General features: G+C 37.4%; 1 protein-coding gene across 1 annotated transcript in view; it reads left to right on the top strand.

The window, feature by feature from the left end:
- The window catches only part of LOC150085511 (protein argonaute-2-like), a 444,788-nt gene that overhangs the window by 394,673 nt on the left and 25,219 nt on the right, over window positions 1-24,896 (top strand). The window contains exon 18 of the mRNA XM_090373305.1: window positions 5,424-5,623. Coding sequence (XP_090229431.1) covers window positions 5,424-5,623 — 200 coding nt within the window. The remainder of the gene's footprint in view (window positions 1-5,423; window positions 5,624-24,896) is intronic.

Raw genomic sequence — 24,896 nt, 5'->3', positions numbered from 1 at the left:
GATCTATTAGAGCAATTTGGGGGAAATTGAGGTGCTATGGCTTTTCCTTATTCTTATCTCCTTTCCCTTTATGTCAGCATAAGCTTTCTTTTGCACATGAATATAATAAATACACCACAACTCAAATAATATTTATTGGTGGCTCTTATTTTCTGTATTATTTGTTTCAAAGCTATCTGTTGGGCTAACTGTTATTTTGCCTGTATGCTGTTAAATTTAAATATAGATTGCCTTAATGCCTATAATCTTAATAATTTGGACCTAGTAAAACAGGCAGATAACAAACAGAAACAGATAGCCTTGCTAATTATTGATTGGATATATTGAATGGTGCTAAAACCCTCGAAAACGTACCATTCAAGGTATCCTATTGATAATAGAATACCTTGAATGAATTTAAATGAGGGAGGGAAAGGCGGGAAGATGACCAATGCTGTACAGGACCTGTAACATTCATTACATTGCCAACATCTTGAGTATCTCATCTGAACTTGTGTACCACACAGTAGCAGAGGTTCTCACTATGAAAAAGGCGAGCCCAATGATTGCTTCATCAGGGAAACTGGCAGAAGACTCAGCAGATGTGTTTTAGTAAGAAAATATAAGAATAATGAATCCAGATCATGTAGGCCTTATCAATTATGGGTGTAAGAACAGTAAAAAGTAATTGGAAGGGGAATCCGGGGGTACACCTTAGTGGGTAGGACCCTGGACATAGGCAGGAGTATGCTTCATGTGTTTAAGTCAGTAGTGTTATAATATAATCATAAATATATGCCAAATAACCTTCAAAATATAATACCCCACATAATAAGCCAATTGGCGGGCACAAGTGTTCTAGACTGTGAGACACCAAGGAGGCTGAGGGTAGACTGTGAAACACCAAGGAGGCTGAGGGTATTGTCTGTACATTATATACAAGCCTGAATGTAAAAAGAATATCAACTGCTGTTATACTGTTAATATTGGTATGGTTGTCAGTCAGCTTTTTATATTTAATAATATTAAGTGCTTTTTTTTTTAATTATGGCAAAGGAAGGCTGAAGGGAAATTATTGCCAAGAAGTTTATTACAGAGATTTTTGATATTCTCTAAGAACAGACTGTTGTTGTTACATATTTACATATAGTGGCTATCCTGATGCATTGAGAGAGTATTATATTTGAATGTACTTTTTTTGATATGTTGGAATGCCAATGTTTGAAGCTGACCACATTAAAGTTAAAGGCATCTCTTTTGTTATATATGTTAATAGCAGTATGTGAGTTTTTGGTGCTAATGTCCAAGTCTAAGTAATTGGCAGAAAGGTTGTTGTTATTATTTCTTTCCAGAGTGAGTTGTGGAGGATAAATACTAGCAAAGTCCTGTAGAAACGTGGAGTAGTTAATAACCAAGAGGTTATCTATGTACCTGTACATTCTTATATCTGAGGGTAGGGTGGGTTCAGAACAGTATAGATATATGATTAGCTATGACACAGTTTGCAGGACTGCCCATAGGAGTACCTTTGGTTTGCAGGTATGTAGTGTTGCCATCAAATATGTAGTTATTGGAAATTCAGAGGTTGATTAGATTGTTCCAGTATCCAGGATTGCAATTTAAAATATGTTTATAATTATTGTATATTTTATTCAAGTTGATTAGATCTATGCTTATAAAAGTACTATTAAAGACAAATATTTGAATGTGTGAAATATTGCCATTATTCAGTGCATTTATTACAGGTATATTGTTATTTATAATTCTGCTGTCTGGCAGGATATCCAAAATAGGTTTGAGTAGGCTTTGCCAGACTTATTACTATTGTTATTTTTGGTTTTTAGGAGCATTAGCAACTAAGGCCATATTGCTCCGGGATATGCGGTGGTCATTCCCTGACCTTTCAGCATCCTCCATATTTGGTGGTGACGGGCTCAAACCCTGGTCTAATCAAGAAGTGTGTGTGTGTGCTACGCACTGCTGCTTCTTCCCACCTGGCTATGGAGGCGCCGCCAGACTTATGGGCAGAACTGTACTTACAAGAAGTGATAAACCTGAAACCAGTGGGGTTTGTGTAAAACTTAGGTATGAAGTAAATCTAGGGAAAGCTATAGTTGTTGATGTTAATTTTTAATTTCTTAGTGATTATACTGCTGTTATTGGTGACAGATTTATAGATATTCCAGACTTTAAATAAATGCAGAAATTAATAGCTTTCAGCAAGAAGTTAAAAATGAACATCAACAACTATAGATTTCCCTATATTTACTTCATACCTAAGTTTTACACAAACCCCACTGGTTTCAGGTTCATCACTTCTTGTAAGTACAGTTATGCACGTAAGCCTGGCAAAGCTTTAGAACACACTTTGGAAAGGACTTAGACATTAGCACCAGTGAGCCAAAATATTGTGACCAGTAAGTCGTTATGCAAATCGAAGCAACTGCGGGTGAATTATGGCACTGCTCGGGACACGGTATAAAAAAACATCTGATGCTGAGCTCGGTTAATCAGTGTTACTCTTGTTCTTCAGATGGGAAAGGCAGTGGACTTAAGTGAGTTTGACAAAGGCCAAATTGTAATGGCCAGACTGGGTCAGAGCATATCCAAAACGGCACAGCTGGTGGGATATCCACAGTCAGCAATGGTTAGTACCTAGCAAAAGTGGTCCGAGGAGGGGAAACCACCCGTGAGGTATTGGACGACCACAGCTCATCGATGCTCGAGGTGTGTGAAGGCTCTCCTAGGTGGTACATGGCAACAGAAGGGTGACCGTGGTGCAACTCATCAGTAATTGGAATGCTGGTGACGGGAGTAATGTGTCACAACACAATACATAGAATCCTGCTGAAAGTGGGGCTGCATAGGCGCAGGCTGCTCCAAGTGCCCGTGCTAACCACGGTTCACCGGCAACAGCCCCTACAATGAGCACGCGAGCATCAAAAAGAAAGCACTTAATATTATTAAATATAAAAGGCTGATTGACAACCATACCGATATTAACAATATAACAGCAAGTTGATATTCATTTTATGTTCAAGCTTGTATATAATGTACAGACAATACCCTCTAGCCTCCTTGGTATCTCGGCATTTTGGGATATCTTGGTATCTTGGTATTCCAGCAAAATAAGGTCATAAAACAAGACCAAATTATAATGTAATTGAATGAGATAGGTTCCAAAATTCCCAAAATTTTCCCAGATATGTACTAATATTTCTGTTTATAAATAATTAAATATTTTAAACATTTAATGCACATGTTTTATTTATACTTATAATTAATAAAATAAAATTTTAATTTACTTTGGTCCTGTTGAGTCATCACTTAAGTACGTATTTACTTCACTGGTATTTTATATGACAATGGCATAATGGGGCGACATTAATGGGAGGTTCCTGGTTTGAGGGTCATTGGGTTCCTTTCCCTTCTTTGTCAAGAACTGTAGTATTGACATCTGGCATGACTTCCTACTTCTTTCTTCCAAAATGTTATAGTAGGGCTTCAACATCGTGTTGACACCTCTTTGGATGCCGTGGCTACGTTCCCAATCAGAATGATTATCACAGAGTTCATCAAATGCACTACGAATTTTGACAAGAGCACTCTGATTATGTTTTGTTTTTAATGTTCTGATTGGCCCCAACTCTTCCACTCCCTCTGGTGTGTCAGCCTCATGTTATTGAAGTCGCACAGTCAGTTCCTCCCTCGAAAGTGGCTCAGCATGACTCTCCAGCAACACATCTATATCATCGGGATCAACGTTGTCAATGCCAAAAGTTGTATTGGGAGGCAAATGCACATCCTCAACTTCCAGGTGGTCATCGTGGATTTTTTGGAGGTTGGCTGGGCGTCCTGGGGCATTGTCCAGCACCAACATGACTTTGGGAGTCAACCATTTGCTGCACAAAACTGAGCAACTTGTGGACAAAAGTATGGGGTGTACCATTCACTAAAAATTGTCCGAGTCACCCATGCCTTTTTTGTTAGAGCACCAAAACACAGGAAGTCATGTCTTCGTCATGCCCTTCATTACACGAGGCGTCTCTGAATGGTACATCAACATCGGTTTGAGTTTAAATGTTCCCGATACATTGCCACCCAGAAGCAATGTCAACTGATCTTTTACAACCTTGAAACCAGGAGAAGACCTCTCCTCACAGGCGATGTACGTCCTACTTGGCAATTTTTTCCAATAAAGCCTCGTTTCGTCCACATTAAAAACTAAATCAGGGTGGTAGTTGCCTTCGTCTATTAAACATTCAAATTTGGAAGAATACTCTGCCACTGCAATGTCAGCACTAGCAGCCTCACCAGACACTTTCACATTGTGAATTTTAGAATGGTTTTTAAACCGGTGAAACCACCCTTTGCTGCCAGTGCTACCAGACTCCTCACATATTTCATCAAATAATGACTTTGCCTTGTCCAGAATTACTGCCTATGTAACAGGAACGTTATTTTGATTCATATCGTCAACCTACAGTGCTAACAATTTCCCCAATTTTTCCATTGTCTCCCTCATGAATAAGTTGTTCTGCAGGATGACACGCTTGTTATCTCTGTCTGTGTACACTTTATTTTATCAACATTGTTCATAAATGTTGATACAGTAGAAGGCTTACACCTTACGCACATCCAACCAACGCCCACCAGACTACATGCGACGAATCACATCCATTTTCTCCTTAATTATTAGTGTTTCGCGCTCTTTTTTGTCCCCCCCCCACACACACACACTGCCTTACGGTTAGAGCTCATGGTTACACAAAAATGATTATTATTATTATTAATGAGAAATAGCACTATAATAACACTGTGTAACCCGCTAACAATTGAGGGAAAATTCACAACGAAACCAAACATGGCGCACTGAATGTAAACAGCTCTAGGTGTTGCTATCATTCCATCCACAATGCACCACGAAAAACAAAAGAAATGCCTAGTGTGTGTGTTTAGACTCACAGGAGTTGCTGCAATGTGTTACTGAGTTGAGATTTTTTTTGTTATGATTATATTATAGCACTACTTACTTAAACACATGAAGCATACTCCCAGGCCTATGTCTAGGGTCCTACATACTACAGGTGCGGGTTTTTCACCCCTTAACTGCCCGAGCAACACTGTATTCCTCTTCTTTCAATTACTTTTTACTGTTCTTACCTTTTATTTTTTATTTCTTGTGAGCAATTAGGTTAACCGAAAGCAATATTTGAGATGCTATTTTTCTATTATCTCTCGCTTTTTTAATTTCAAACAAAGTGTAGTGTCTTTTTTATCCTACTTTGTCAGTTTGATATTCTTCCCCTATACTGGGTTGTTTATGCTTCATTTAACCATTGCAAAAAATAATAATTTCAGTACAGATAGCAATGAAGTGTTCTTTCTTATATAGCTAATACATTTGCACTTATGTATTTTATTTTTAATTTTCTATATTTTAGGGTACTAGTCGACCATCTCATTATCATGTACTGTGGGATGATAACCAGTTTTCTGCAGATGAACTTCAGTGCCTAACCTATCAGCTATGTCATACATATGTGCGTTGCACCCGTTCAGTTTCCATTCCAGCTCCAGCATATTATGCCCATTTAGTAGCTTTTAGGGCAAGATATCATCTAGTTGAAAAAGATCATGACAGGTATGCAGTGACTGTACAAAGAGTAATATTTTTGCATCTAAACAATACAGAATATTTAATTCTGTGTGAATGAAAACGTTAAAATCATGAGGTAAAATCATGAAATATAAGGCTAAGTAAGAAATGTTCCGCGATATTCTTGAACTTAAGTACCAGTGCCATTTCAAATCCCTGTATAAGAAAATACATTTCGGAGGAATAGTATGTTGTTATTGGTAGGAAGTTATGTCAATAAATATGTGACAGAATATTGTAAAATAAAGGGATCTATGGTTTTAGCGTATTTAAAAAAAATTAGTGATGATACAATTAATCGTTGTCTTAACCTGGTGCTGGTCATGCCTGTTTCTTGAAATATGGGGATTGTGGGCATCTGACAGGTGACAAACTTTGCTTTTTATTTTTGGAAAATGTTTTTTTTTTTTTTTTAATTCACTTTCATCACTACTTAATAGATTTCATTACTTTTTTGTATCTAACTTTTATTTTTTATTTAAAAAATTAAATGTTTAAAAATTGCTATGCTTTCTACACATGCAATTAAAAAAAAAATACAGCTAAAAAATATAACCATGAAACTAATAGCCACTTTAAAATAAGTCAGTAAGTAATGTAGTTACTTTACCATTGCAGAAAATTTTCTATTACAATTAAGAGCACAAAATTTCAAAGTTGCACATGTGCATTATTTTTGCTTATATGTTACATATGTAAGCAGAGATATACAGAAACTTTTATTAATTCTACTAAAAATGAGGGGGAATCCATTACAGTCATAAAATATAAACATGAAACTATTAGTCACTTTGGTTTTCAAGTTGATAAAATCAGGTGGAAAATTTCAAAATTGCACATACACGCATATCTCTACTTATATATACTAGAGTTATCCCAAAAGTAATTCACAAACATGGTTAATTTGAAACGAATTTCTTTTGAAACATAATTTACATTAAACTCTTCATTGTAGTTTCCTTCACACTTTATGTCTGTTTCCCAATGTTTGGGTAATTTTTGAATGCCACTTAACTGTCTGCTGAAGTTAAGCTGGCTAATGTGCATCATGGCTGCCCTCATTGCTTCTAAAGACAAAAATCTTTGTCCACTCAGTGGTTCCTTGAGCTTCAGGAATAGATTGTAATCGCAGGAACTCATATCAGGACTATAAGGGGGGTAGTGTTCCACTTGTAATCAGTGAGAACATGCTGTACAGGCTGAGGCTTTGTATTACAATGCAGTACAAGCACACCAGCTTCCAATGCCTATGGCCACTTCTGGTAAATTTTCAGGCATAGTTTCTGACAAAGAAATGTTATATAGTAGTTTCCAGTTACTGATCTTCCAAGTGGCACATGATCCGCAGCAATCATACCCTCATAATAGTAGGCCACAATGTTTATTTGTTTCACTTTTAATTGTTGCTGGTGACATTGAGAGGGGCATGGCTAAGGTGGCTGTTTCCATTGAGCTGATTTTGGCTTCAGTTAAGGTTCAAAGTTTTGTGTCCATGTCTCATCAGTGGCATTAATACATTTTAAAACCTCTTTGCTTTCTTGTTGGCAGTGTGCAAGTAATTGCGTTGCAATTTCTTCATGCTCTGCTCATTGTTCATCTAATAGAAAATGTGGGATCCATTAGGCAGCAACCTTACATTTTTGTAACATCTCAGTTAAAATTCAGTGAACAGATGGTTTTGGTATTCCAGATTTATTGGCTTCACAGGTCATACATCTGTCTTCCTCCAAAATGGTGGTAATGACTGATAATGACTGCCAATGTGTTATCTGTGTATGTTCTTGGTCTACCTGAGTATTGCTTATCTTCAATGCTGGTCTGACATTGACAAAACCTTTTACACCAATGTGAAATCATGCTACAATCTACTGTTGACTCACCACACACTCGGCATTCAGCCACTTAAACTTTCAGTTTTGATAAAAGATCTTTGACCTGAAACTGTAATCTGAACCAAAGCAATGTCACCATCCATTTTTAAAAGTACACAAACATTCAATGTGGGAACTCTGTTTCAACTCCAAATATTTATTCTGATAAATGTCAGCTGTGCAGGCATATGGGATGAGGAGCACGTGTGCAGCATGCATTACTTTTGTGATTACCCTTGTGCTTTTATTTTTACATATATATGTATGCTGCGTAAGTCGGGTTTTACGTGAGTTGGAATTTCCCCCATGCTTGTGCAGCACTCACAACTGTGCACGCTCAATTGATTGAATCAAAAAAGAAATGTTCACAAACATGTAAAGGAAGTTATTTATTGCATTTATTCAATTTTTTATCTCATGTGCAGGAAAAATTACAAAAGCGTGCAATTAAAAAAAAATTCAAAATTATAATTTTATAATTTTGAAATAAAAAAATAAATAATCAAAAAAAGAGACGAGACAGTCATAACGTCAGTAAGTTTTACCTCTCAAGCATCATTGCCAGAATCGACATCTTCAGCTGATAAGTATACCACTGCGAGGTCGAGAGCTGTGGAGATATAGAAGGGGTCAGCCGCTCAACCTTACGAAAGAACATATTAGTGGATGACTGGATGGTGGCTTTTTTCTATTCATCGTAGATTTGTTTCTAGCAAGCATATCATTCACCCCTCTGTTAACTTTTAAGAATCGTTCGCTGTCAGGCTCCATCTTCTCAAACCTCACCATTGCCAATGCAATTTCACGAAATGCCATTGCCATCTCTCTTGCGATGAAGTGTCTCGGCTCCTCATTTGGTTCATCTTGAGCTTCATCAGCATTTTCTTCTTTCACTATCGCTGCCTGTAAGTCAATAAGTTCTTTGTTAGATAATTCCTTCTCTACTTCCTCTATTAACTCTTCCACTTCTTTGGCATCGACCTCCAACTGAAGTAGCTCTGCAACCTTTACAGTCTTATCTGTAACCTCTTCATATGATTCGTCTTTTTCCAATCCTTTGAAGCCTTTTACATGCCTTGGGCATATTTTCTTCCATGTGCCATTTAAACAACTTTTAGTAATTTCTGCCCAGGCTTTATTAATGTTTAAGATGGCGTGGTAAATATTGTACGATTTCCGAAAGTCTCTTAACATAAAATTTTTCTCATCGTCTACTGCAGACAATTACTGAGCAAATGTTGTACGTAAAGAGTATGCTTTTAAATTTGAAATACACCCTGATCCATAGGTTGGATGAGTGAAGTCGTGTTTGGCAGTAGAAATATTCAAAATATGATTTCGAATTGAAATCATCTAGATGTGTAGGATGTCCAGGGGTATTATCTAATAGAAGCAAAATCTTGAAAGTAACATCATTGTCTTTACAGTATTTTTCAACCTCGGGAATGAATCAGCATTTAAACCAATCCTCAAAGAGAGAAATTATTATCCATGCTCTCTGGTTCGGTCAGAAATGCACGGGTAGGGTGGCTTTATTGATGCTCAAGGATTTCCAGAATGGTACATAAGCAGTGATTTTAATCTGTAATCTCCCACTGCATTAGCCCCAAGCAAGAGGTTCTATCTTTTGATACGAAACCTGGCATTGTATTTTCGTCTTTGGCAATGTATGTTCTTTCCGGCATTTTTTTCCAATACAGAGTAGTCTCGTCAGCGTTAAAAATTTGCTGCCTTCATCAATATTTTTTTCCCACACATCACAATATTTCTCTGCAGCTGCATAATTGGCACTAGCGACTTCACTGCATACTTTAACGTTGTGGAAACCAGCGCGATGTTTGAACTCATTAAACCACCCGTTGCTTGCCACAAACTTGTGTTGGGTTCACCGTACTTATCCTTAATATCTTTATAAATACTGGTTGCTTTTGCTAAATGGTCATTAGACTCAGGGGCACTCGCTTCTGAATCTGATTTTCCATCCATATTATTAACAGCTGTTCCATCTTTGATATAGCATCTGAACGCTGTTTTGTGATTTTCATCTTCGTTTCTAAATCAGTTCTGTTTTGTTTCCTGGCACTACCACCACTTGGCCGTTTTGTTGGTTGCTTTCCCTTCAACATTGTAATATGTAAATAGGAATGAAGAGACGATTCTGAAAATTTATTTTTTCGTTTATTTATTTATGTTTTATTATTATTTATTTATAAATTATATTTATGATTTTTATATGATTGAAGATTTCAGTGAAGGGAGCTCATTTCACCATAATACCGTAACCTAAAAACCCACAGAATTCCAGTTATCGGTATTATCGCAAATGCAATGAGATCGAGTTTACTACCCATTTATAATTAGATGCAATAACAGAAAAGCCCAGTACACTGGAAAGTGCAAATTGTTTTTATTGTTTTTTTGGTCTTGACCTTCAGAAACATGCTTTAGAAAAATATCACAAAGGCATTCGAAATTTATTCTTATAACGGGAACATATGATAACAATGAAAGGATAGTGGTATTGCCATTTTAAATGTCCTTTTAGAGAGATAAATAGCTTAGTAATACAGCTAGGCCTCACATAACGCGAGTTTGATTAACGCGATATTCAGTTAACGCTATTTGAAAAATGATGCCACTTTTCAGTTTACACGATGTAAATTTTCAGTTAACGCGATCTTTTTTTTTTTTTTTTTTTATGCGATAGTTGAAAAAGATTTGAATTGCGCATTAAGCTTACTGCGAGTCGTACGGTCAATAAACAAACGTTTGCCTGCCTCAGTGTGTTCCATCAACCATCGGAAGAAGACATATTTGTCTCCTGCTAATAAAGTCAATGCAGACTTGCATTTAAAAATTCAAATTTTTAAATGAGCCAGGTGAAAATGTTACTGTGAAGGAGATAACGGTAAAAGAATTAGATGAAATCTTTCGTATCGCATAGAACCTCAAACAAAAGGTCTGATGTTCTCTGTGATATTTATTTCGCCAGGGCCCAGAGAAGATTGTTGTCGGCTATCGGAAATTGATTGATGAAAAGAGAAAGTCAACACTGTTCAAATATTTCCGCAACAGTCATTTCTTCATTGTGTATTTTATGTCAGAGGTTCCCAAAGTTTCTCGGTTCACGACGCCTTTAATGTCTCAGTAATTTTTTCAAGGCGCACCCAGACCAAAAGAAATACCTAACAGTTTCGTTTAGTAGTTAGGTCCAAACAACTTAATAAGAAATGCTGAAACTGTGAACTACCTCGAGCTTGTAGTTCGCGTGGTATCCGACAGATGTTGAGTATCGCTGTGTTTCCCTCGAAAATTTAAAACATTCCGCGGTGCACAGTTTAAGAATTGCTGTTTTATGCAATAAACATTCAATTCCATAATTATTTTCATTATCTTTTACATTATATACAATTAAAAAGTTATTTAAAAGGTATTTTTAAAATTCTTTATGGACATTCCAGAAGGTCAAGGACCAATTATAATTTTTCCTATTGGTTATGATATTCGATTAACGCATTTCCGTTTTGCACAATGCGCTCGCGGGACGAATTAATCGCGTTAATCGAGTAATATATAGCGAAATTTTCAACTTCCAAGGACTTGGAACAAATTACCAAAAAAAAAAAGATGTGTTATATATTGGGTTCACATTACGGTATTTTCACAATATTTATTCCTACAGAATGCATTTCCACGATTTTTTTTTTTAAGTTTGCACCGGCCGGCATTAACTTACGTAAAGTCGAATTTCTGTAAGTCAGGGTGTGGGTGTGTGGGTGGATAGGACCATTTAACCAGTAACCTGAGGGTTGCCAGATACGGGGTTTTTCTGGAATTCAGGTAGCCAGGCCTAAAATGCAAGAAAATAAAATATGAATATTTATTAAGCTGAGTTGATTCATATCAATTACATGGCATCATCAGAAGAAATATCTTGACAGTTTTGGGAAGATATAGTTGATGGGAGAGACCACCAGAAGTTGAAGGCTGGGATTCATGCATAGATCCTGTACACGCCTGTAGAATTTACCTTGGAAGCCAGTTTCTGAAATATATCCTTTAAACTAAGTTGTTTTAGATATTTTGGTCTTTCTTTTATAAGCAATTCTTGAATTTTATAAAGAGACATTATGCGATGTTCTATAGCAAAGCTCCTCCATTCCATTCCGCGAATCATTTCTTCTGTAAGGCTTATAATTCTTTCAATGCCAATTTTTTCTTCAACGGTATCATCATCCTCGTCACCACTCTCGTTACCTTCATTTTCATTCATTACCATGTCACAGATTTCACTGTTTGTTGGTCTGAGGGTAACTGGAGCAGCAGCAGCAGCATCATCATCATTATGGAGGCACTCTTCCACTGCATCAAAATCCAACAGCTGGGCCTCAGGACATTAGCATTAACAGAAGCCCATGATGCAAAAAAGCAAACTTATACAGCATCAGCCAAAAAAAAAAAAAAAAAAACCCTTCTCATTTCACTGATCCATTCATTCCAGATGTTTGTCTAGTTCTGCCTTGAATTTATTTAAGCTATCAACTACTCGCTGGTTAAAGGCAACTTTCCGCACATCTCTTCTACAACTGGCTTTTCTCAGTTTGAATCTATGCCCCTTCGAGTTTATAATCTGAACAAGAGGAAGAATCCCATTAGCGTTGGGCCTACTCAACCATTCAAGGCCTTATCAGATTGCCTTGCGGGTGCCTAGTCTCCAGAAGCTGCAATTTGCAGAACTAAAGCCTTTCTTCTTAAGAGCACCCCTTTGTTCCATTCACCAGCCTTGTTGCCCTCCTCTGTACTCGTTCTAGCAACTCTACATCCTTCCTAAAATGAGGCTTCTTCCAGACCTGTACACAGTACTCAAGGTGTGGCCTGACCATTGCCTTATACAAGGGGATAATCACCTCCTTATCCCTGCTCGCAATATTCCTGTATATCATTGACAAGATCCCATGACCTACTCTGGCAACCTGTCTGTACTTCTCAGAAAACTTTATATCCGATTGCACAATTACCCTCAGGTCTCTTTCATTCTCCAATACCCTGAGGGTAACACCACTCAGTTGGTACATTTCTCTGGGGTTACTGCTACCCATATGCAGTACTTTATATTTGTCAATGGCCCCGGGTGCCAAGCAATTGTGACTGAGCGAATTCTTTCTGCTTAAAGAGTGATTTTCCAAAAGTGATATTATAGTTCTTTTACGTTCCTGTCCTTAAAGCAATTCAGTAAGAGCTCTTGTTAAAAAAGTACTTTACAGAGTAGGAACAATCAGCAGGAAACATTCGGAGCATCTACTAAAAGTTACAAAGTTTGCTGGAATTTCAGTAAAAGTTTCTCCCCATGGTACCCTAAACACATCTAAGGGTGTTATATCCAGCTGGGACCTACTGAATGTCTCGAATGAGGAGATATGTCAAGAACTTCAGGAACAAAATGTAATTGCAGTAAAAAGAATCATGATTAAAAAGGACAACACACTGGCACCTACAAGGAATATTATACTCATTTTTAATACCCCAAACCTACCTTCTTCCATAAAAGCAAGTTATCTTCTTTGCCGCATTAGACCCTACATTCCTAATCCATTGAGATGCTATAAGTGCCAAAAGTATGGCCACTCTCAAATGGCATGTAGAGGAAACCCAGTCTGTCCCAACTGTGGGTCCACCAATCATACTCAAAATGACTGTTCAGCAACAGAAATGAGCTGTCCTAACTGTAAAGGCAACCATCCCGCCTATTCTCGGACATGCGACAGGTGGAAAACTGAAAAGAAAATTGTGAAGTATAAAATTGAAAATAAAGTAAGCTTTCAAGAAACGAGAAAATTAATTGCTCCCAGTATTACAAAACGTACATATGCCAGTGTCGCACAAAAATATCAATCAGTGGCCACCCAGACTGATGTTACAGTCCCTTCAAACAACTCAATCTCTGACTGGGCATGAACTGTTCTCTCCCAGCAACAGTCCAATATCCCGAAACAGTTGAACCAGGCAAGCAATACTGCCCTTACAGTACCAGCGAAATCTCCTTCTCCTACTCCTCCAACGAATGCTGCTGCTGCATCAAATAATCGAGGTTCAAACATTAAAATGAATATTCAAGACTCATCCAGACAGGAAGACCCAGTCTTAGAAATACATGTGGAAGAATATATGGACATCGGTCGGCCATTTTTCAAAAAGGACAAACCGAAACCTGAACGCCATAAAACAGTCACATCAAAAAAAACAGTCAGATACAGCTTATTTTACTAAACACCAATAATGTCTTATATTCTTCAATGGAATTGTAGGGGATTTTGTAGCAATTTTAACGATATTCAAAACTTAATTAACCGCTACTCTCCAGTTGGTTTCTGTATACAAGAAACCTATTTAACTTCCCAAGTTTCTGCCAACATAAAGAACTATTCTATCTACCGACAAGATCGCAATACTTCAAATTCCGCTCATGGGGGTGTGGCCATCTTGGTTTTGACTTGGTGCATTATAGCCTTAGATGCTAATGCGCCATAAAACTCTAAAACAAACAAACAAACAAACCATCTTGGTCAGTTCAAAGACCCCAATCAAGCAAATTGTTTTGAAAACTGAAATTGAAGTCATTGCTGTACGTTTGGTAACACAAATTGAGTTAACATTAGTATCAATTTATCTCCCACCAAGTCATTCCTTCTCTTACCAAGATCTTGAAAACCTGTTAATACAGCTACCTTCCCCTATCTGTCTCCTGGGGGATTTCAATGGCCACCACCCCTTATGGGGATCTACTAAATTGGACAGGCATGGCCGACTGATTGAAACCTTCATAGATAAGCAAAACCTTACCATTCTTAATACCAATGCACCTACCCACATACAATTACCAACTGGACAAACTTCTGCAATCGATCTCTCGATATGCTCCCCTATTCTGTATCCAATCATGGAATGGTCTGTTATGGACGATCCCATGGGCAGTGATCATTTTCCGATTATTTGTGATTTGCTCACTGCACCACCGCCAGTAGCCAAACCCTGCAAGAAATGGAAGTTCTCTCGAGCCAACTGGGCAAAATTTCAGTCAGCTGTCAATCTGGATGAGAAATTTATGAGAACACAGCCGATAGATGAAGCCACAGATTATATTACTTCACAACTACTATCTGCAGCTAACTGTTCAATTCCACTGTCGAATACCCAGTTCCGACGGCACATTAACTATTGGTGGAATGAAGAATGCACAAAAGCAAAGAAGTTAAAAAATAAAGCATGGAATTTATTTTGTAAATCCCCAACCACAGCTAACCTTATCAACTACAAGAAATTAAGGGCAAAAGCACATCTCATTCAGAGGCAAGCCAAGAAGAATTCTTGGATCCGGTTTACATCTATCATAAATAGAAATACTAACTCCAGGTTAATATGGAAGAAAATTAGACAGATTTCTGGCAAATTTCCAACCACCCCTTCACCAATTCTTTCGTGGAATGGGCAAGAACTCACTGCTCCTGAAGACATAGCAAATGCCTTGGCTGAAACTTTTGCCGAAGTTTCTGCGGCATCAAATTATTCTCCGGATTTCCAGAAAATAGAGACCACGACTGAACAACGTGCCATCAACTTTCGAACTTCAGTTTCCCTTCCGTATAACCAGCCTCTTCAATATTCTGAACTTCTACACACCATTAAAACAACACGCAACAGTGCCGCTGGGCCAGATGGAATGTTTTATATCATGTTACAAAACCTTGGTGACAAAAACTTAGAAATACTGCTGATCTATTATAACCGAATATTTCTGGAAAACATTTATCCCAGCTCTTGGCATCATGCAGCAGTTCTTGCCTTTTTGAAACCTGGAAGAGATCCTACCAGTCCGTACAGTTACAGACCAATTTCCCTCTCCAGTTGCCTTGGTAAATTACTTGAAAAAATTATCCATAATCGACTTATTTGGATCATCGAAACAGAACACCTAATGAGTAATCACCAACATGGGTTTCGTAAGAACAGGTCCTCCTTAGATCTCATGATCAAAGCTGAGTCTGCAATTCGTAATGCCTTTGTAAAAAATGAACATCTTGTTATGGTTTCCATAGAAATAGAGAAGGCATTTGATACTACCTGGCGTCGTGGCATTCTCAGTGACCTTTATGCTCTTGGTTTACGAGGCAACCTGCCCATATTCATTAGGAACTTTCTTCAGAATCGTTCATTCCAAGTTTGATATCACAACTCACTTTCTGTGACATTTTCACAGGAAGAAGGAGTGCCACAAGGGTCTGTACTGAGTGCAACCCTTTTCGCCCTTAGAATCGATTCCATCACAAAAGAACTTCCAAATGCTGTTCAGACCTACCTTTACGCTGATGATCTCTCTATTTCTTGCCTTTCCCAGAACATGAGATCCATTGAACGGCAACTGCAGATATCCCTGAATAAAGTCCAAAGGTGGGCAAGGTTAAATGGCTATTGTCTATCACAGCAGAAGACTGTTGCCATCCATTTTTGTAATCAACGAAAAATGCATACAGATCCTAAACTTTATATATCAAACTTTACCATTCCAGTGACTAACAACATCATATTCTTAGGATTAATCCTTGACAGGAAACTAAATTTCCTTGAGCACATTAAATTTGTACGTACTTCCTGCCTCAAAAAACTAAACATACTAAGAGCTTTATCTGCCTTGTCTTGAGGAGCAGACCGTACATCTTTTCTGCTGTTATATAGATCACTGATCAGATCCTGATTGGATTATGGTGCTCCACTCTATGATTCTGCTCGTAAGAGTATACTATGATGGCTAGATCCTATACAGCTTAGTGCATTGCAGATTGCACTTGGGGCGTTCAGGACCTCTCCTATTCATAGTTTATATATTGAAGCTACTGAGCCACCTCTTTACCTCTGCAGAAAAACGCTGCTTCTTAAGTATGCAGCCCGAATACAAAGTTGCTGGCAGCATCCTGTTGAGCCATACCTTTTTAATCCACCACTGCAAAATCTCTATAGAAACAAACCCACTAAAATAAGACCAGCAGGCTTACGCCTAATTGAAATAACACAGTTGGAATGTTCCAATTTTCAACAGACAACAAGTAATGAATTACTCTCAACCACCTTGGAGTCTGCCTCTACAATTAACCTGCGATACTTATCTTCACGAATGGGGAAAGAATCGCCTACCAATAATCAATGTGAAACAACTCCATGCAAGCCATATTCAAAAATATGCTGATTTTTTACCGTTCTATACTGATGGCTCCAAATCACATTCAGTGGTAGGAGCAGCAGCAGTATTTCCTACTTTAATCATTTCGGCTGCTCTTCCAGCTCAGTATAGCAGCTTCTCAGCAGAACTCCATGCAATCAAATTAGCCTTAGAAAATCTGATTCACTACCCATCTGTAAAATACATAGTATACACGGACCTGTTCAGCTCAATTACAGCAATGCAACATCCCTCCTACAAGGTTCACCCTGTGTTAGATCAAATCAGAAGTCTCCTATTGCAAATAGAAGAATGTCATCAATCAGTGACCTTTTGCTGGATCCCAGCACATTCAGGGATAAAGGGGAACGAACTCGCTGACAAAACTGCTACAAATCCATCAACTTTTGATTTAACCTCCGTCCATGTTCCAGCCTCTGACTACAATCGCATCATACAAACAGCATGTCTCGCACAGTGGAAAGATCTATGGCACTCCCAAACCAATAATAAACTCTATCAGTTGAAACAGCACCCGAAGCTTTGGTACACTAGTACCAAAAGCTTTGGCACACTAGTACCACTTGCAAGGGCACAAATAGGACATACGTATCTCACTCACCTCCATCTACTCACAGGAGAGGATCCTCCTCAATGTCCACACTGTTTAACACAGTTATCAGTGAAACATATTCTAATTGACTGCCCACAGTATCAACAAGACAGAACACCCGTCCTGTCTTCCCTGAGAAATCTGCGAGAACCGATGACACTAAATGACATTATTGGCGAGGAAGCAAATATCAATGAATTTTTCTCTTTCCTGAAAAAAATTGGACTATATCATAAATTCTGAAAGATCACTGTAACAAAAATCAAATTATTACAACAAAAATTTGTTTTTAGCAGTTTCCTATGAATAGGCACACTATAGCCTCAGCGGCTTATGCGCCATTAAACCTCCATAACACACAGACACACATTTGTCAATGTTAAACTTCAGTTGCCACTTCTCAGCCCATCTACCCAACTTTTCCAGATCCTGTTTGCAGCAGCATACTGTCATTACTGCTATTAGCAACCCTGCCAACCTTTGTATCATCTGCAAACTTGAACGTTAAACCTAATATAGCTTCATCAATATCATTGATAAATATACAAAACAACAGTGGGCCCAACGCCAAACCCTGAGGGACACCACTAATAACATTATTCCACGTAAAGCAGTACCCATTGATTACCCTTCTGTCTTCTCCCGCTCAACCATCCTTTTATCCATTGTAGCAACTTACCCTTAATGCCCTACTGCTCCAATTTGTATAGTAGCCTTCCATGTGCAACAGTATCAAAAGCTTTTCTGAAATCCAAGTATATTATATCAGAATTATTTTTTACATCTAGTTCCTTTGTTACCACATCATAGTATCCAATCAGATTGGTCAGACTCCCCCTTGACAAACCCATGCTGTGTCTGAATTATTACTGCTGTCTTGTCTAGATGATCCTGCGGTGCTTCTTTAACCAGTGACTATTATTTTCCCTGGAATGGAAGTCAAACTGACAGGTCTGTAATTACTCATGTCACCCTTTGATCCCCTTTGTGAATTGGAGAGACATTTGCACATCTCCAGTTTGTGGGGACTTCCCCTGCGTCCAAGGATGCTCTCATAATTATGGCTAAGGGTTTGCTTACTCCTTTTGCCACCACCTTTAATATAACTGGATAGATCCCATCTACCCCATGTGCCTTTCTTATGTTTAACTTCAACAATTTCTCCTCCACTGTGCTCTCAGTTATTACAAAATCATTTAACTCCCTGTTACAGTTTGATAAACATCTGGCCCTCTCCTACTTGAATAACTGCTCATGTGTGAATGTAGATGCAAAATACTCATTTAGTTAGTTTGGCAGCTATCTGAGAATGATCATCTACAGTGAAACCACTGATATATCAAGTGGACCAATCTGATTCATCCTCTTCCATTTAGAGTTTATATCAGTAAAGAAATCTTTGCTGTTTTTCTTTGCATCCTTTGCAAAAGTTTTTTCATAATCTTCCTTTGCTTGCCTAACCTCCTTTGTGACTTGATTGTATCTACCATAGGCTTCTGTGTTGCCTGACAATTAACTTCAAACATCTAGCAAAAGTCATCAAGTCATTGACAATTTTCTTCTCTCTTGACACCCTAAGTCCAGTGAAATTATGTTCTTGTTCATGGTCATCATCAAAGACTGATTCTTTCCATAAATTATGCCAACCATGTTTTAAAGTGTCTTCATCAACCTTGTCCCAGGCTTTTGCAGCAACCCAGATTGCATCCTTGATATTAAAATTCTTTTGAAATGTCTTTATTCCAACACCCTTGTTGCATTCTATGCATAAATTCATTCTTATAGATTGCCTTGATTGACCTCAGTATCCCTTGATCCATTGGCTGGATCAAGAATGTACAGTTAGGTGGCAGATATATAGCAAACACATTATCTTTGGTTAAAGAAACTGTGCATCAGGATATGCCGCACAATTATCAAGACTTAACTTTATCTTGCTCTCACAAGGTAACCCTGCAGATGTTACAAGGTGCTTTAGCCTCCAGTACAAAATGGTTTTCAAACCAATCAAGGAAGATTCGTTTGGTAATCCATGCTCATTTGTTTGCCATGTGAATAACTGAAAAGACACTTGCTAGCCCTTGAAAGCTCTTGGATTTTTGCTTTTACCAATAACAAGCAGTTTCATTTTATGTGACCCCACAGCATTTGCACAACCTAAAACTGTTATCCTTTCATTTGAGTCTTTAAACCCACTGGGTGCTGATTCCTTGGGTGCAACAACAGTTTTTCTAGGAATATACCTCCAATACAAAGGAGTTTCATCAGCATTATTCACCTGCACTGCAGTAAACTTGTTATCATCGATTAATTTTGCAAACTCACCCCAATTATGCCTCTGCAGCATCATAATCAGTTGATGCTTTTTCAACACACACACTGCCAAGATGCGAAGACCGTTATATTTCTTAAATTTTGCATACCAGCCTGATGTATACTCACACTGCTCATGGAAAAGTTTTGCCTGGGTCATGCTAATAGAAAGATTGAGAGGGTATTTTTAGCTTCGGCACTGTCGGATCCATTCCATTAACTCTTTGTCTGGTGTAATGTTTTCCTGAGTTCCATTAACTTGGGTAGATCACTATCACCATAAAATTTTAACAGCATTTTTTAAAAATAACTTTTATATTAATATTCTTAGGACTTTTAAAGCAGTTTCTTTTTCTTTCAGTCGTGTTCAATATTGCCGGTGCATATATTGTCAGTCAGTGTTTCCTAATAGAAGCTGAACATTTTTAGTTTGTATTAAATGGGAAGCAATTACAAATTCTCAGGCTCTCAACTTCACAGACAACAAATTTTCTTTCAGTTATCTATAAAATAGTGTATAATAAAATTTCTATTTAGCACCCCTTTACAAGGTTGTGCCCCGGTTGCCCTGCCCTCACTGGCTCTGTATATACAGTATATGTATACATGACTAAGTTAATATATAAGTTATTAAAAACACTAAGATTGTGAGAAAAAATACCGATAATATAAGCTTTTTGAATATTTCACTTTATTGGTTTCCGGTTTTCAGAACTTCCGGATACTGGGTAGCTGGATAAATGGTCCCACACTGTATATATACAGCGGATTCCGGTTATTTGGGCCACCAGTTAATCGGGGCAGCTGTTTATTTGGGGAAAATTTTAAAAACCAGAACCCAATCGAGAAAATAGCCAGGGTTTACTTCGCTTAATTGGGACAAAACGCCGTTTAATCGGGGCAGGAGACCGCAGCACTGGAGATTACCCTATGATTGTCTTCGACCGTACCACGTAGTTCGGTCAGATTTCTGGAGGTCACAACCATAAAACAATTAGCAGTCACCTGTTTATTGGGCTTTTCTGTTAGTGCAATCTGTCATAAACGATCTTATTGAATTTGCGATAATGCTGACAGCTGGAATTCTGTGGGTTATTATGGTAAAATGTGTTTACACTTCCATGGAATCTTCAATCATATAAAAAAAAATAATTTTCAGAATCTTCTCTTCATTCCTATTTTTAAAGCTTTGTAACTCGTTACTCCATTCCCACTTGCCCATATTGTGTTACTTGCAATTTGTGCATGCCGTGTTTTTTGTTATTGATTGCTTATCTTTTTACTGTTTTAAATTTTAACCCCCACCCACAAATGTCAATGAACAGAAATGTCAACTAGTTTAGTTAGTATGTACATATTACAGCACGTATTAATTATTCCGATTATCACGTATATTCTTCCGAATTTCATGTATCATTTAATTAATTTTTTAATTGGTAAGTAATAAAGGGTAAATTTGTGCTTAATATATCTTTACTTTTATAGCCTGTGAATAATATTCCTCCTATTTTCACTAATTAGAATCACTATTTAATAGAATTAAAATTCAATTCACAAACGTGATCACAATGACTGGCACTTACTGCACATTGTATAGTGAACAGTACTTTACTATGGTGAGTTCGTCGTAACGTGATTTGATTGTACAGTGAACTAATTGTAAAGGGGGGTACATTGTATTTTTAACTATTTACATGAAACTTCGGATAATTGAGGCAGCCGCTTAATTGGGCCAAAATGCACTAGTCCCGATGTGTCCCAAATAACCGGAATCGACTGTATCACAATTAGAATCTAATTTTACCATGTTGAAAAACTGGGTGACTTATTATTTATTCACAAATGCAGTGGTATGAGGTCAAGGGGATGGAACAGCCCTTTAGAGAGTTCTCACATTTTTTTCCAGTCATTTTTTGTTTTTAATCCATATAGTTTTATTTGTTGTTACTTCTAGGAAATGGGTGAACTAGAATGGCAATCCCTCAATGCATCAAAAATTCAGAGCATCACCTGTGAGGTTCCATGTGCCTAAGAAAGCTGAAAGTTGATAAAAGGGATTGAACTGCATCTCTCTGGTTATTTCATGCAATTACTTTGTAGAAACCATAAAATATTGCTTGAAAAACAACTTCAATAAAACTGGATTTACCTTTAGGAAGATGGAGAAAATTTCAGTTATATCTTCAACCAACAAAAAAAAATTTATTTTTATGTCATAGAGCATAAGGTGCTTTTTTACAGTAGTCCAGCATGCTTTCAGATACTGTTCATAAATAAAGAACATCTTTGAGACGAAATACATATATTTGCTTACTTGCTCACTCACTAATTCACTTATTCTTAGAACCTTATAGTATAGACCTCACTGATGTCTATAAGGAAAGATTTTGAATATGCACGTTACAGAGCTTGGTAACTAGATATTCAGAATCATTTCATAAGGACTTCCCTTGCAGATCTCAACAAAATAGCTATCCCTCTTTTGACCCTTTTAGGAATCGTAATTTTGATATAAATAGTAAAGTGTGTGTGTGTGTGTGTGTGTGTGTGTGTGTGTGTGTGTGTGTGTGTGTGTGTGTGTGTGTGTGTGTGTGTGTGTTGACATAAATACACTTTACTTAGTAAATAAATACTTTTATATTTACTAATGTTTTATGAGTATGCAGACTAAAAGGCATAAAGCATTAAAGGTTTTATCATTTCACTTACATCTTGTGCAGTCTTACAGTTGCATCTTACATCTTGACCATACTGAAATAGTCATGTGATTTAGTTTGCCAGAACTGATGCCAGACCGTTTTTTCAGTACATAATTCTTAATAGCAGTCAGATGCATTAAATGAAGATGTTCATTATCGCTGTGATGTTCTAACCATGCCATCTCCTCATTAATGTTTTCAAGCACTTTGTTCATTTCTGGCTTTTTCCTTACACGAGTTATCCACATTATCTTCTGAGTCACTCCCTACATCACTGTCCTGTTTGTTGATTATCTTCTCGCTGTTCATGGAGGCTGCGATTTCTTCCTCACTTAGGTAATGTGCAGCTGAAGCTTCCGCAGCCAGGTCATTTGCTCCAAGACCACTAAGTATATAGAAGCAGCCTTGCTTCTTGTTCTAAAAATGCTGCTAATTCAAGATTATTATTAGTGATCTCATCTTTTCCAATATATTTTTTCCAGCACTTTTCAGTTGCTGTTTAGCTTACTTTCTCCTATGCTAATCCAATATTTTATGCAACATCTTTAGGTGTTAATTTTCAGAAATTCTAGAACTTGAATTTCTGAGTTCACAACACCAGCAAGTAGTTCACTATGATAGTAGGCTTTGAAGGCTCAAATAATGCCCTGATCCATGGGCTTAATTAGTGCAGTTGTTTTCCTTGGCAGAAAACAACTGCACTAATTTTGCCATCTTTCGATTTCAAGACATTGGTTGAAGGATGAGTTGGGCAGCAAGCCAATTGTAACAGATCCTTTTCTTCAAGCTTTTTGGAAAGTAAGTGTATCTTGTTGATGGTACAAACTCGCATTCAAACAGTGAAGCCAAAATATCACTTGTCATCCAAGTGTTCTAGCTATTTTTATAAATCACAGAGATTTTATGTTGACATGCTTAAAACACTGGGGACTTCGACTTTTACCGATGTGCAATGGCTTTATCTTGTGATTTTCAACCTTGTGTTTGCAATCAGTAACACAGCAATTCTCTCTTTGTTAGTTTTCATGCCAGCTTTGTTGGGTACCTTTTTAATATCCAGTCACTTGTTGGGGAGAAGTTTATAGTACAGTGCTATTCATTGCCTTTTTTGGAACGGTATGCAACGGTACAGTGTACCGGCACCTTATTAACAGTGACATTTGGATGTAATGAACTTCGAAATTTTTAATATTCCGTAAATTTTTTTCACATATTTACCTACTGTTCAAATAAATTTAAGATTATTTACCTAAATTTGCATTTTTCACTGCCTATTTTTAAGATATTTTCTATATAAAACTGTATAACTATTTTTATAATTCTAAATTACTCAGTCGGACCTCTGTTTAACGAAGTGCTTTTATAGCGAATTATTTTGAATTCCCCTTCAAAGTTACATTTAAAATTCTTTCCGTTGAGCAAAGAAAATTTTCTGTTAGAAACGGATTAGGAGAGAATTAACTCAGTACGCACTTCATATTTCTAGCCTTCAGGCAATTAGTGCTGCTGCTCCTTGAATTAAGAGAGCTAAAGGGAGTACCAATCAACAACTTATTGGTACCTGGTAAAACCTATCCGACCACCTGTCTCACATACGGAGAAGTCGCGCTGGTCAAGAGTGAGCAGATCAGGGGGTATTCCCAATGGGCTCTGGTCCACCTTCTACTGCAGTGGTGTCCAAATTTTTCTAGTACAGGGGCCATATTCAAAAAAAATTCAAAGTTAGATTTGTTTAGTGAATTACATTTTTCATATGTTGTTGCTTGTAAAAGTAAAGTTGAAAATATTCAAAAATTTTATTAAGTACAATACACAATTACATTTATTGAACAAAACATTTAATGAGAAGTTTTTTGATAATTAACAAAATTTAAAATGCTCTTTTAGTTCACTCTCCGGGAGGGGCCGTAGGTTGGACACCGCTGTGAATCAACTGTAAGTGCCCCATTCAAGAATTAGGAGAGAATAATTTTCTTTTACCCTGACTTTTTTCCCTATCTGTGTTTACATGGTCTGAATATCTGAATGACACTGACATTTTGGACAGTTTCAAAAAAAAAAAGAAAGAAAAGAAAAATATCAAATTTAAGAACTAATGACAATACCGATGACGAGAGAAGGAAAACGAGGACAACGAAGGTATTAATCCCTCTAAACATTAATTGTTGGCATTTGGTGAAAATAAAGTTAGGAAATTTCAGTTAAATGAAAGAGATGCAATTCGTGGATTTCGGGAATATACCTAATTGAAAAGATGGTTTTGGAAGAATTGAAGTATTTGATGGACGCTCTGAATAGGATACAAATTTCATTGAGTGAATGTGAATGAGGATTTTCACAAATGAATCTGATCGCCAGCCCAACCAGCACTTTGTTGATGACAAAAACAATTTCTTCACTACTGTTTCTTAAAATTATAGGCCCACCGCTGACCCGCTTCGATCCAGCAAAATATGTCGATTCGTGGCCACTTCGGAAATGTCATTCAGCAACCAGCATACAAAGAGGAAGAAAAGAAGTCAGCATAGGGTGTTGTCGGATGAAAACTTAA

The sequence above is a fragment of the Mastigoproctus giganteus genome, chromosome 5, assembly GCF_048544385.1.
Source record: "Mastigoproctus giganteus isolate SK-2022 chromosome 5, ASM4854438v1, whole genome shotgun sequence".
Taxonomy (NCBI): Eukaryota; Metazoa; Arthropoda; class Arachnida; order Uropygi; family Thelyphonidae; genus Mastigoproctus; species Mastigoproctus giganteus.
Note: the sequence above shows the minus strand (reverse complement) of the source record. Positions and strands in the feature narration are given on the sequence as shown.